Source organism: Eublepharis macularius, chromosome 12 (genome assembly GCF_028583425.1).
Source record: "Eublepharis macularius isolate TG4126 chromosome 12, MPM_Emac_v1.0, whole genome shotgun sequence".
NCBI lineage: Eukaryota > Metazoa > Chordata > Lepidosauria > Squamata > Eublepharidae > Eublepharis > Eublepharis macularius.
The window spans coordinates 71,498,141-71,511,976 of record NC_072801.1 but is presented as its reverse complement, the minus strand read 5'-3'; the positions used below and the strand labels follow the sequence as shown (position 1 = coordinate 71,511,976).

Genomic DNA, 13,836 nt, shown 5'->3' with positions numbered 1-13,836 from the left:
GATTGTAATGCGGGTCTTACCAGTCAGTGTTTTTTGGCTTCTGCTACTGAGTTCTGATCCTTTCTAATGAGGGGTTTCCCACTGAGCGGGAATTGGGGAGCCAGAAGGGATTCATAATCTGCTTAAACCGGATCATTGCGTGAGCTTGGCTGTCTTACCCTTTGTCTCCAGAAACGGCGCTCAAACCGGCAGGTAAAGCGGAAAAAATACACTGAGGACCTGGATATCAAGATCACGGACGATGAGGAAGATGAGGAGCTGGACGTGACAGGGCCCATCAAAACGGAGCACCTCCCTGCCCCTGAACCTCCCGCACCAGAGCTGATACCCGAGGGGGAGACGCTGCCTTCCATGCAGTTCTTTGTGGTAAGACTTCCAAGTTGGGCAGTTATTCTCCTGGCACTGTACCAAATCACTTTCCCAAAGCGGGGCTGAGTAGGAACTAAAGCAAGTAAGCCTGACACGAGCAGGCTGCTTGCTGCGGCATTCTGTCGAATCGGGATCATCAGTCCATTTGGAAAGATCTCCCGCACTTCTCCCTTAGATCCTTGGGAGTTGCTCCCTCCAGTTAAGGTTTCTGTAGATGGGGATCTCCTGTTGTTCATTTAGAATTTCCCCCCCTCTCTCAGTGCTAGAATTCAGGGTCACCCCCTGAATCAAAATTTCTAATTAAATTCAGGATGGGGGGGAAAGGAACAACATTATATAAAAATTATTTATAAAACATACATAAAATTTTGAGGAATTTGCTGTTGCAGAGGTGGCCATTGCTTGAAAAGTGCAGGAGGAATTAGAGTAATTCACGGAGGAGAAGACGGTTGATACTTACGATTGCTAAGTGGAACCCCCATGTCCAGAGGCAGAGTACCTCTGAATGCCGGTTGAGGGAGTGGAGGGAGATTGACTTTTTTATTTATTGCTATCAAACACAGTATAAGGGAGGGCGGCTGCTGCCACTCCCTGCCTGTAGGCTTTTCATGGGCGTGTGATTGGCCACTGTGGGAAATAGCGACGGGCTAGATGGGCGGTTTGCTCTGACTTTTAATCTGCCCGTTTGGATTGTTTCTGTTCTCTCCCCACCTCCAGGAAAACCCCAGCGAAGAAGATGCTGCTATTGTAGACAAAGTGTTATCCATGCGGGTAGTGAAGAAAGAGGTAAGAAGTATGTCTCTGCTATTAGCGAAGTGGGAAAGAGGAGCGCACGGTAGCTGCCCTCTCATTTCGGCGGGGGGGGGGGGATGAGGTCTCCGATTTTAGGCATCTGCTCCCCGGATACCAGAGCGAATTAAAACAATAGCATCATCTCTTGACAGTTTGAAAGCACACACCCCAAGACTGTAATGTGCCTTACAGGTGGAACTACATATTAATAATTCCAGCAGGGCAGCTCTGTTAGCCTGTTGCCACAAAGACAAACAGGAGTTGGGCAGCACCGTGAAAGAAAAAATTAACTAGCATAAATTTTCGTAGACCAGAGCCCACCACCAGATTGCATTCCTGTGCATTTATTGGTGCCCCTCGAATTGATCTTTCCTAAGTGGCTTTGCTTACATTTGCTTACATTTTTACCGCACCCTTCGTTCCACGGAGCACATGGCTCCCCTGATCTCTCCCCTCCCTGATTTATCCTCACAAGAATCTTGTGAGGCCCCTTAGGCTGACGGTGTGACTGTCCCAAGGTTGCCCAGGGCGAGTGGGGATTTGAAGCTAACCCTCCCAAACCTGGTGTTGTAACCACTATGTAATACGACCTCCGCTCTTAGTGTATGATGGGGGTGAGGTAGGTGTTTATAATGACTGTAAAGACAGAGGAGAGCTTTACGACCAGTTTATGAATTGTTTCTTTCTGATGAGCTAGATTCGAGTCTAGTAGAACCTCAGGGCATGAGCTTTTGAGAGAGCTCAGTCCTGGTTTTCTTCCCTCTTTTGCAGTTCTGATCCCCTCTTTGTTTTCCCTCCCATCTACAGCTCCCCAATGGGCAGTTTACAGAGGCAGAAGAATTCTTTGTGAAATACAAGAACTAGTGAGTGTGACTTGCGCTCCGTGATACCTGCAAGCGCCGCGGAGGCTGGGAATCGCAGCTCCTGGCCTTTGCAGAGCTAGATCGTACTACCGGGAAGGGGTTGGCTTTGTAGTTAATGTACCACTTCTGCAGTTTCTGTGAAGGTTCTGAGGGTTTCCCCCCCCTTTCCTCTCTCCCCTTCCTTGCCCCATCGCGTGCCCGTTTCTTCCCCAAGCTCCTACTTGCACTGCGAATGGGCCACCATCACTCAGCTCGAGAAGGACAAGCGGATTCATCAGAAGCTCAAGCGCTTTAAGACCAAAATGGCTCAGATGAGGCACTTCTTCCATGAGGTACTGGCGCTTTTTTTTAACTGGAAGCAGAGCTGTTTGGCACATGAATGCCCTGCTTGATCCCCAGGCCCCCTGCTGTGCACCATGGGTCATACATGCCCCCGTTGGCTTACACCTTGTACGTTGTGTCCCCATAGGATGAGGAGCCCTTCAACCCAGACTATGTGGAGGTCGACCGCATCCTGGATGAGTCGCACAGCATTGACAAGGATAACGGAGAGGTGCCTTGGAGGGCAGGAGGGTCGAGGGAGGGAAGGGCGCTGCATTGCAGCTGGATGCCTTGCAGAGAGCCGATCCAAGCTGGTGGTCAGCGTGTGCCTGTCTCTCCAATGCTGTGCAGCCGGTCATCTATTACCTGGTGAAGTGGTGTTCGCTGCCGTATGAGGACAGCACGTGGGAGCTCAAGGAAGATGTGGACGAGGGGAAAGTCCGGGAGTTCAAGCGCATCCAGTCAAGGCACCCCGAGCTCAAACGGGTGGTGAGTGTCGGTTTGGTCCTCCCCTGCCCCCAAAATCTGGACCCCCTCACCACTGTGCAGCTTTGCCTGTGGAAAAGTTCTACTCTCCTTGAACCTGTGGAGCTGCTTCGTAGGCCATTCATCCGTCTACCTCCAGTGTAGTCTGTGTGCACAAAGCGCCGTTAAGTCATAGCTGACTTACGGAGACCCTGCAGGCTTCCAAAGCGAGAGATGAACAAAGGTGGTGTGCCATTAGATACTCCGCAGTTAGGGTCACCACACTCCAGATGGGACCTGGACTACAGAGACCAGTTGCCTGGCAGAAAACGGCTGCTTTGGAGGGGGGACCGTACGGCGTCGTGTCCCAGCTGAGGTTCCACCCTCTTCTCCCCAGGCTCCCCCCCCAAATCTTTTAAGGATTTCCTAACCCAGTGCTGGCAGCTGCTATTTTAATGGTATCTGGAGTGATTGCTTTAGCATTGTTCAGTTTGAAAACTCAAGTTTTGTATTCTGTAGCTGTCTTCGGCCGTAAAGCTCCTTGATGTGCCAAGGGTCGGTCTCTGCTGTTTTTCAGGCTCGCCCCCAGGCAGGTTCCTGGAAGAAACTGGAGCTTTCCCATGAGTATAAGAACAGCAACCAGCTGCGAGAATATCAGCTGGAGGGGGTGAACTGGCTGCTTTTCAACTGGTACAACAGGTGAGCAGAAAGGACAGACCAAATGGCGAAGGGGTCCTCCAGTCAGCATTGGCAGGGATTTCTATCCTTGATGCTAAATTTGTGACGAGATAACACAAGGTGCGAACCCTCTGACCTGGATACTAACAATGTTCAGGAGCTGTCTTGCCCTGTTCCCTGACTGCAGACCTTTTGATCCCTCTCGGCTTTTGAGTCTTCATCAGGCATCCCCTCCCCCTGCACCTTTGAGAATTTCTTCACAATCTTAAGAACTAGAAATTAGCCTAACTCTTTTTAATAAGATGCTCTCCCCCCCCACCCCCCTAAAATTCTGAGATTCCTAGGATGGGAAACTGAGTGTATTCAGATCTCACAAAAAACTCTGGTTAAACTAATAAGCTTGTTTGTGTCTTGCCTCTTTTTCCATCAAGGAGGGTGTAACTACTGTGGTCAGGTGGCCTCTGTGGCAGCCCCACTCCACTAACTGTAGTTTTTGAATTCATCTGTTGCAGCAAGACTCAGTTGTTATCAGCTGGGTGCCCTACTTTGGTTTCTGGAGGCTTAGTTATAGAAATTCAGAGCATCCCTCCCTTGGTGTGTAGTGGAGAGTACTCTCAAGTCATAAGTGACTTACAACGACCCCTGGCAGGGTTTTCATGGCAAGAGACTAACAGAGGTGGTTTGCCATTGCCTGCCTCTGCAACCCTCCTCTTCATTGGAGGTCTCCCATCCAATTACTAACCAAGGCTGACCCTACTTAGCTTCTGAGATTTGACGAGATCAATCTTACTTGGACTATCCAGGTCAAAGCATATATGATGGAGAGTGCCATCAAGTCAAAGCCAACTTATGGCAACCCCTGGTGGGGATTTTATGGCAAGAAACTAACAGAGGTGGTTTGCTATTGCCTGCTTCTGCAACCCTGGTCTTTATTGGAGGTCTCCCATCCAATTACTTGAGTCTGTTTCATATAATCATAGGGTTGTAAGGTACCTCCAAGGTCATCTAGTCCAACCCCCTGCACAATGCAGGAAGTTCTCAACTCCCCCCCACACACACCCAGTGACCCTTACTCCATGCCCAGAAGATGTCAAAATATCATCAGGATCCCTAGGCGAACTGACCTGGGCAAAATTGCTTCCTGACCCCAAAGTGGTGATCAGCCTTACCCTCGGCATGTAAGAAGGGGCCATGAGAACTAAGCCCTGATGTAACCCTTCCTGTCCTCCCTCTCACAGTCTGCCTAGGTTCACAGCATTGCTTTCAGATGGCCATCTAGCCTCTGCTTAAAAACCTCCAAAGAGCAGCTCCCCCTTGGTGTGCCCTCTTCCCAATAATAGTGTTCTCACTTCTGTCGATAAGGAGTTCAGGGACTCAGTCACACAATGATCATGGCTGATGATGCTTTTCCTTTCTGTCCTTGCTCAGGCAAAACTGCATCCTGGCGGACGAGATGGGTCTGGGTAAAACCATCCAGTCCATCGCCTTCCTACAGGAGGTTTACAATGTGGGCATCCGGGGGCCCTTCCTGGTTATTGCCCCACTCTCCACCATCACCAACTGGGAACGGGAGTTCAACACCTGGACTGAGATGAACACCATCGTATACCACGGCAGCCTGGCCTCCCGCCAGATGATCCAGCAGTACGAGATGTACTGCAAGGATTCCCGGGTACGGGAGGGTGACAGGCTGTGGTTGGAGGCAGAGCAGGATGTGCATAATCGGGGTGTTGGGGGAGGAAAGCAAAGTAGATTCGAAGATGATGTGTGTAACCTGTTGCAAAAATGGTGCTTGCAGTGGGTCAGAGGTGAGAGCAAAAGATTTTTGCAAAAATGTGTGTGAGGGGTTCGCTTGCCATCTTGTAGCACATCCTGTTGAGGTTTTGGCAACGGGCTGGGATTGCTGGCCGAGAACGTGGGTGTCTTTTTGTTTGTTTGTTTGTTTGGTTTTTTTAAAAAAAAATTGTTAAAAAAAAAAGAGAGAGAGAGAGAACGTGGGTGTCTCTTGTTTGTGGTATCCCTTTCCACTCCCCAGGTGAAGTGGCTTTAGGTGATGCTCAGATTTTGGAGGAGAATTTTTGTTTGACAGTCATGCCCACGCTGCAAGCATGCATCTAACTTCTCTGCCCTCTTGGGTTTTGTTTTGTTAGCCGGGATCAAATGATTAGTAGCATTCTCAACAGATTCTGAAACCGTAACTCCAACAGTTCCTTTTTAGAAAGTGGGAAGGTGGAAGAAATTTCCGTTCATTTCCCCCTCTCCTGGAAAACATGCTCCATGGTCTTTACTGTCTTGTCTGATCCTTACAATTTTAATTTCTTTATATTTACTTTATTTTTACCCCACTTTCCTCCCCAATAGGGACCTAAGGTAACTTATATAATTCTCCTCTCCTCCATTTCATCCCCACAGCGACTCTGAGGTAGGTTAAGCTGACAGTGTGGTGACTTGTCCAAGGTCAATCTGTGAGCTGCCATGGCAGAGCTGGGATTCAAACCTGGGCCGTTTCCAGATGGCTTACCTGCCTCCGGAACGTTGTGCCATCTTGCGGGGAAAACGCGAAATGTCGTGTGTTCTCGCGCGAGTTTTGCGCGACGTCGCGTAAAACTCGCATAAGAAAACGCGGTTTTTCGCGTTTTCCCCACAAGATGGCACAACGTTCCGGAGGCAGGTAAGCCGTCTGGAAACGGCCCTGGTTTTCCCAGATCCTAGTCTGACACTCTGACCACTAGACCACGCTGGCTCTCAATTGCTCTAGAATGCTTGCTGGATGTATTGAGAAAAACCAATAAATAGATATATATTCCAGGTGGGGAAGCAGGCCTCCCGAGGCTGCTTGCATCTGCATGATACCGATGTGTTCTGTCGCTAACAGGGTCGCCTAATCCCAGGTGCGTACAAGTTTGACGCCCTAATTACCACCTTTGAGATGATTCTGTCGGATTGTCCGGAGCTGCGGGAGATCGAATGGCGCTGCGTCATCATTGACGAGGCCCATCGCCTGAAGAATCGCAACTGTAAACTGCTGGACAGTCTCAAGCATATGGACCTGGTAGGGAAACGCTCATTTTGCCCACCCTATTGGTAGTGTGCATGTGTACATATGTGCGTGTGTGTGTGGCAGCATCCAACCCGCAAGTTGCATTTGACTCTTGCACGCAGCCAGTGTCCAAAATGCAAATCTGCCTCATCTGCAGGTATCCCAGTTACAGTAAGTGGTACCAAGTCTCCGTTTTGTTTTTCTCGGTGAATTTCATGTTGAGTGCTGAACTTGGAATCCTGTGATTCTTGAGCAGTCTTAATTAAAAAACAAACAAATATCATTAAGACTCCAGAGAGAGGTGATGGGCAGTATCTGACGTAATAGCAAGTGTTTTAGGCTTCAGTGCCCAGCACTGTTCTTGTCTGTCCTTGTTGCTAGCACAAGAAATGATACGCTCATGTATTTGATCAGCCAGTTGAAAGCTGGGGAAGACTCTAACCCCCCTTGCTCTGGTTCCTCTGAGTGCCCTGCCAGCAGGTCTGTTGCCGTAGCTTCTGGCCTTTCTCCACTGCAGTTGCCTTTCGTTTGGGAGGCTTCTCCCAAGTGTGCCACAGCCAAAGCTGATACACAATTCTATTACAAGAGTTCAACAAATATACATTCATACACCTGAAAACCATTTACAATAGTGAATATCTACTTAGACACCCATTCACAACGACAATAAAGGGCAACAGTGTGAAAGTCTATGTACAAAGAGAGGCATAAATGGAAAAATTTCCAAAATATGATATAATGTCCAATATTATATGGTTTTTGGTGGTTCCAAGCTGTTGGTAAGTCAGCTGGAGTGTCGTCAATTCTTGACCGCGAAGCCGTACAACCGCGATGCCGCGAGGAAAGGCAAAGCCGATTGTGAGGTAGAAACGGAGCGAAGGGAAGGTAGGGTGGCAATGAGCTAAGCCAGCCCTATCACGCTTTGCTCGTTTCAGAGGACTCCTTCATCAGGCCACCAGTTAGTTCTATGTCCAGCGATTTTAATCAACAAAGAATTCAAACCATCCAATCTCTTGCATTGTGTCTTGCAATAAGTGACCCTTACACTTATTGCAAGACACAACACACTGTTGTCCTTTATTGTCGTTGTGAATGGGTGTCTAAGTAGATATTCACTATTGTAAATGGTTTTCAGGTGTATGAATGTATATTTGTTGAACTCTTGTAATAGAATTGTGTATCAGCTTTGGTTGTGGCACACTTCCTTTTTTTGAATTTAGTGGTAATTTTGAGGAAGTAGTCCCCTTCTTTTGACGGAAGGCTTCTCCCAAGGCCAGGTTGCTGACTCTCCGCTGGTCTTGCCTAGCCACCATGGTCTGCCTTATGTTCTGTGGCACACAGAGGTGGTCTCAGCTGCCACCTTAACAGTCCTTACTGTCTTACATAGCCCTTTCACTGTTCAAAACACTTCACACACGTTCTTACAACAGCCCTGCCAGGTAGGCCAGTATATGGTCCCAATGACGAGGCGGTGAGCTCCCTGTTGAGTTCATGTTAGAGCGGAGTTTCCCATCACAAAACTCTGCCGGATCATGGCTTTTGGCTACTCTGCAACATCAGTATTTTTTTCCCCTCCTCCTTCCTTCCTTCCTTCCTTCCTTCCCTAGGAGCACAAAGTACTACTGACCGGCACGCCCTTGCAGAACACGGTGGAAGAGCTCTTCAGTCTCCTGCATTTCCTCGAGCCCTCCCAGTTCCCCTCAGAATCGGAGTTCCTCAAGGACTTCGGTGACCTCAAAACTGAGGAGCAGGTACTCTCTCCCTCCGCCCCCGTAAGTCCAGCATCCCGTCTCAGCCGGTTGCCCTCGAAGGCCAAACAAACAGGGCAGAGAGGGCAAGGCCCACTCCTTGCTGTCTCCTAGTTTGCTGCCTCTGTAATGGAGGCTCCCTTCAGTCCTCATCATGGCTAGCAGCCATTAATGGGCCGATCTCCTCCTTCATCCCACTTTATTACTCCTTGGTCCCAATCCTTGTTCTCAGGTCCATCCTCCCTCTCTCCCTCCCTGATTGATTGATTGATTGACTGATTGTCCTCCTTCCTCACTGAGACTCAAGGCAGGTCTCAGTGTGGGTCAGTAAGGTCAATTTCAAAGATATTTCAACACACATGTAATAGGGTATATAAACATGTGCGTTTGCACAAGATTTAAAACCAGCAGAAATCCAAATACAGAGTTGAAAAAATGCTGAAAACAGAGCATAAGCAAGTCTAAGGTGGACATATTAAGCAACGTAGTATCTGGCCAGTGGGATCATACTCACAACAATAGTAGTGAAATTTATAATCACTCCCTCTTCCTTTACTTATAAGGCTAACAAAATTTGTGATAGGGTACACGCTTTTGTGAGTCACAGCTCACATCTTCAGAGAGACTCACGAAAGCTCATATCCTATCACAGATGCAGAGGAGTTAGCCGTGTTAGTCTGTAGTAGCAAAATCAAAAAGAGTCCAGTAGCACCTTTAAGACTAACCAACTTTATTGTAGCATAAGCTTTCGAGAATCGCAGTTCTCTTCATCAGATGCATGGAGGGCAAGAAGAAACTGGTCAGATATATAGGTGGAGAGGGGAGGGCGGAGTAGATGCAAACAGTAGCTTCTGATATGGAGATCAGTTTGCTTCTGTTAAGGAAGTCAGTCCTATCACAGATTTGGTTAGTCTTAGAAGTGCTACCGGGCTCTCGATCTTTTCTGCTGCTACGGACAGACTAACACGGCTACCCATCTTGATCTATCCCTTTACTGACACATCTCTTTGAGACAGCTTCCATATAATACAGCCCTCCTATCTGAGTAATGGTTCTTGGTTCTGGTGTGCATCCCGCTACGCATTGCACTCAGTTTTCCAACCTACCCTCCCCCTTCCCTGTTTCTATTCCTCGTGTGTACCCACAGTCCTACGCGGATGAATGACCTTTGCAATGGCTAGCTTCCTCCTTGTTCTTCCACCTTGGCTGCGTCCTCGATTTGATCCATGTGCTCCCTCCTCAATGCAGGTCCAGAAACTTCAGGCCATCCTGAAGCCCATGATGCTTCGGCGGCTGAAAGAGGACGTGGAGAAGAACTTGGCTCCCAAGCAGGAGACCATCATCGAGGTGGAGCTGACCAACATCCAGAAGAAGTACTATCGGGCCATCTTGGAGAAGAACTTCAACTTCCTCTCCAAAGGAGCAGGCCACAGCAACATGCCCAACCTCCTCAACACCATGATGGAGCTACGGAAGTGTTGCAATCATCCCTACCTCATCAATGGTATGTTCTGTGGGGAAAGGGGGCAGAGGTAGATTATGTGGCTGACCTGAAAATAGCTACAACATAGCTGGAGTAATCTCTGTTGCAGGATTAATGGTAATCAGAACAAAGAATCTAGTAAAGGATTATCGAAAAGAGTCCAGTAGCACCTTTAAGGCTAACCAACTTTACTGTAGCATAAGCTTTCGAGAATCACAGCTCTCTTTGTCAGATGCATTTGACAAAGAGAACTGTGATTCTCGAAAGCTTATGCTACAGTAAAGTTGGTTAGTCTTACAGGTGCTACTGGACTCTTTTCGATTTTGCCGCTACAGACTAACACGGCTAACTCCTCTGGAGTAAAGGATTAATCTTCTTCTTTTGAGCTTCAGACCCGGTAAAGCAGATTGAGACATTTAGAAAGAAAACTTGTGCAAAAACATGGATGTTTTTAAGCGTGTGTGTAAACTGTTGTCAAGTTGCAGCCAAGTTATGATGACTTTGTAGGGTTTTCAAGGCAAGAGATGAATAGAGTTGGTTTGCCTTTGCCTGCCTCTGTGTCTGGACTTCTGGACTTCTCTGGCGGTCTCCCATCCCAATACTTACTGGGACCAACTGTGCTTAATCTCTGAGATCTGGTGAAATTTGGGCAAGCCTTCGCCATCCAGGTCAGGGTCGGTATTTTTTATAGCCAATTCAAAATGGCAGAGGCTGGGTTTGTCTTAATTACTTCCAAACTGCAAAGGATGTAACCCAAGTTTGGTACTGATGATCAAGTGAATACTAGAAACATCCTTTTTTCCCCTGTTAAAAAGAAAAAGTCTATTTCTGTAAATGCTCTAGAACGAATAGATTTTGAAAATTCTATGCAGTGAGGGAATTTCTGGTAAAGGATCAGCGCAGTTAGACCTGTGCCTTTTAAAACAGACTATTCCTCAACTTTTAGAACAATTCTAGAGTTTCAAAAAAAGTTCAGGTTAGTTCGTAAGCAATATCGTTCTTAATCTAATCTCATTGGCTTTTCTCTGTCCACGACCTTCTCTCTCCCCCCTCCCTCGAAATCAGGTGCAGAGGAGAAGATCCTGACCGAGTTTCGGGATTCCTGCCACCACCACGTGCCCCACGACTTTCCCTTGCAGGCCATGGTGCGTTCCTCCGGGAAGCTGGTGCTGATTGATAAGCTACTTCCCAAATTAAAAGCCGGCGGGCACAAGGTGCTGATCTTCTCCCAAATGGTCCGCTGCCTTGACATCCTGGAGGACTACCTCATTCAGAAGAGGTGAGAGTTGGCGCCGGGCAGGGGCTCGAGTGCGAAACCAAAACATTCCTTCGCTTAGTGCTGGAGGTTCCCAGCAGAAGGCAAAAATTATGCTAAGGAGAGGAATTTATACAGTGCAACATTCAATGTTGCCGTTGCATTCACCATTGGAAGGAGCAGTGACCTATCAGCCGTGGCATTGTCATTTCTCCCGGAATTGTTATTCCTCCCCACTGAATTGCCCAGTGCCTGTCAGTAGGGAAGAATAGGATTCTGTATACAGGGAGTGGGGGAGACTGAGGGATCCCCAACTATGTAGAAAAAAATAGTACTTTCGAAATGGAGCAGTAGGGCAAGAAACTGAGCATGCTCATTTTTGGAATATTCCAGAACGTTAAGAGCTGCTGAGCAGTTGGTAATGAAAAAGGGAAGAAGGAAGTAGAAACTGCCTCTTTGAGCCTCTAACAGGAAAGATAAATGGGATGCTAGAATAACCAACAAGTGAAGGGAATGGCAGGCAAGGGTTTGCAATGGGACCAATATCGTTGGATTTTGTGGCAAGCCGCTTTTAGCTCCCAGGCCATAAGCTGCGGACCCCTGCATTAACAGGATACAGTTCCTTGGGGGTTGTGAGAACTCCTTCCTGTACAGCCTAAAAAGCAAAGAATCTTCTCCATGTTGCTCGGTCTCAAGGATAGATGAACAGCTTGAGAGATAGTATATGGGTCAAAAGTGGCGCAGTTTATGTCCTATCTGTTGTCCATCTGTGGCTGAAGTCGTGCGTTCCGTATAAGCATGCCTTCCCCATCTCCGTGCAGGTACCTCTATGAGCGCATTGACGGGCGGGTACGGGGGAACTTGCGCCAGGCCGCTATCGACCGCTTTAGCAAGCCTGACTCGGATCGATTTGTCTTCCTGCTCTGCACACGAGCGGGAGGCCTAGGGATCAACCTGACAGCAGCTGACACCTGCATCATTTTCGATTCTGACTGGAACCCCCAGAATGACCTGCAGGTAAGACAGAGGTGACCGGAGAGGAGAGCCAAGCTTCTGTAATGTCTGTGACCTCTGTAGCTAGAGGGTTTAATTCAGGAAAACCCAGGGACATAATAGGAGAGTTGTTTGACTAATCATTCTGTCCCTGTTTTTTTTCTTTTTCTTGGCTATGGATCCAGGATTGATTCAGTTTGCATAATATCTGAGCAATATAAATACAGAAGTTACCCATTCATTGCCAGTTCAAACCAGGAACCATTTAGCATCACCCATGGAGCTGCATTCAGCTTCTCGTAATCAGGGGTTGATCTTGAACTCTGTCTCTTCTTAGGGGTCCAAACACTGGGTGCTCTCCTCTGCCTGCTAAGAAGCAGTTCTTGAAAGAAAATCTATTTCCTGTGTCCAGGGTAGGCCCTCACCCACAAAATGCCATGTTATTCTGTTCCACTTCCAGGCACAAGCTCGCTGCCACCGGATCGGGCAGAGCAAGGCAGTGAAGGTCTACAGGCTCATCACCCGCAACTCCTACGAGCGTGAGATGTTTGACAAAGCCAGCCTCAAACTGGGACTAGACAAGGCCGTCCTACAGTCCATGAGCGGGCGAGAAGGCAGCATCGCTGGGGTAAAATTGCTGGCAGTGGAAGAGGAAGGGAAAAAGGAAGCCAAAATTTGGTCATTGCAAAAATGTGCAGAGATGTGTGAGATTTTTATTTGGCTGTGAAGAAGGGGTTTGGATTTTTTTCATTGTTGGTGCGGATTTCCTAGTACTGTGCTATATAGCACAGTGCTTGAGTAGTTCAGCTGTGAATCAGCATCTACTGGTTTGAATCCCACTACTGCCATGAGCTCAGTAGGTGGCCTTGGGTAAGCCACTCCTCTCAGCCCCAGCTCCCCAGCTGGATTGTGGGGATAATAGTAACACTAACTTGTTCACTGCTCTGGGTGGGACACTAAACTGCCTAGGAGAGCAGTATATAAGCGCAGTTATTATTATTGTTACAATCCAGAAACTTGTGGGCCCAGTAAGGATCGTTTGTTGTCATTGTTGTTTCATTTACACCGTCGTTCTCCCCGATGGGCATTCAAAGTACCTTTCATTGTTCTCTTGTCCTCCATTTTATTCTCAGAACAGCCCCGCGAGGCAGGTTAGATTGAAAGTGCATGAAAGTCTCCAGGTCACCCAGAAATCTTTGATTTTGAGCTGGCTTCTCCCATATACTGGCTGAACACACTAACCACTACACCACTCTGCCTCACACTTGCATTTTTTTTACTCACCACTTCTGTTTATTTTTTTAATTTTACTTCATTTATACCTTAAATTTCTCCCCAAAGGGGACGCAAAGCGGCTTACATTATTCTTCTATTTTTCCTCACAACAGTCCTGTGAGGTAGGTTAGGCTGGGAGTGTGAGACTGGCCCAAGGTCACCCAGCAAACTTCCATGGCAGAGCAGGGAGTCAAAATTGGGTCACCCAGACCCAGCCCATCACTCTACCCGCTACACCACACCGGCTCTCCATTTGCCCTCCCCAGTTTTAACAGAAATTAAGCTTTATCATAACCTACTTTCTAAATTTGGGGGTGGAGATGGGGGTCCTGAATCTCCAGATGTGTAGCATAACTCTCAAATTCAAGTTCCCATATCTGACAAAGGGAGCTCTGATTCTTGGAAGCTCATGCCCTGGAAATCTAGTTGATCTTTAAGGTGCTACTGGACCCAAATCTTGCTCCTAAGTTCATGGTATTGTTTCAAGGGCTAGAAAAAGTGGGAAGCGATGGCCACTTCCGTTCCCTCTTTGCACCATCATCTTCTCTTCTTCA

The 13,836-nt window shown here is 47.8% G+C and overlaps 1 protein-coding gene across 3 annotated transcripts in view; it reads left to right on the top strand.

Moving 5' to 3' along the window:
- The window catches only part of CHD8 (chromodomain helicase DNA binding protein 8), a 61,288-nt gene that overhangs the window by 23,578 nt on the left and 23,874 nt on the right, over positions 1 to 13,836 (top strand). For all 3 annotated transcript variants that reach the window (XM_054992616.1, XM_054992614.1, XM_054992615.1), the window contains exons 6-19: positions 172 to 366; positions 1,087 to 1,155; positions 1,969 to 2,024; positions 2,239 to 2,356; positions 2,494 to 2,577; positions 2,697 to 2,834; positions 3,388 to 3,509; positions 4,917 to 5,160; positions 6,364 to 6,540; positions 8,136 to 8,279; positions 9,525 to 9,780; positions 10,825 to 11,038; positions 11,836 to 12,031; positions 12,468 to 12,635. In XM_054992616.1, the coding sequence (XP_054848591.1) occupies positions 172 to 366; positions 1,087 to 1,155; positions 1,969 to 2,024; positions 2,239 to 2,356; positions 2,494 to 2,577; positions 2,697 to 2,834; positions 3,388 to 3,509; positions 4,917 to 5,160; positions 6,364 to 6,540; positions 8,136 to 8,279; positions 9,525 to 9,780; positions 10,825 to 11,038; positions 11,836 to 12,031; positions 12,468 to 12,635 (2,181 nt within the window). The remainder of the gene's footprint in view (positions 1 to 171; positions 367 to 1,086; positions 1,156 to 1,968; positions 2,025 to 2,238; positions 2,357 to 2,493; positions 2,578 to 2,696; positions 2,835 to 3,387; positions 3,510 to 4,916; positions 5,161 to 6,363; positions 6,541 to 8,135; positions 8,280 to 9,524; positions 9,781 to 10,824; positions 11,039 to 11,835; positions 12,032 to 12,467; positions 12,636 to 13,836) is intronic.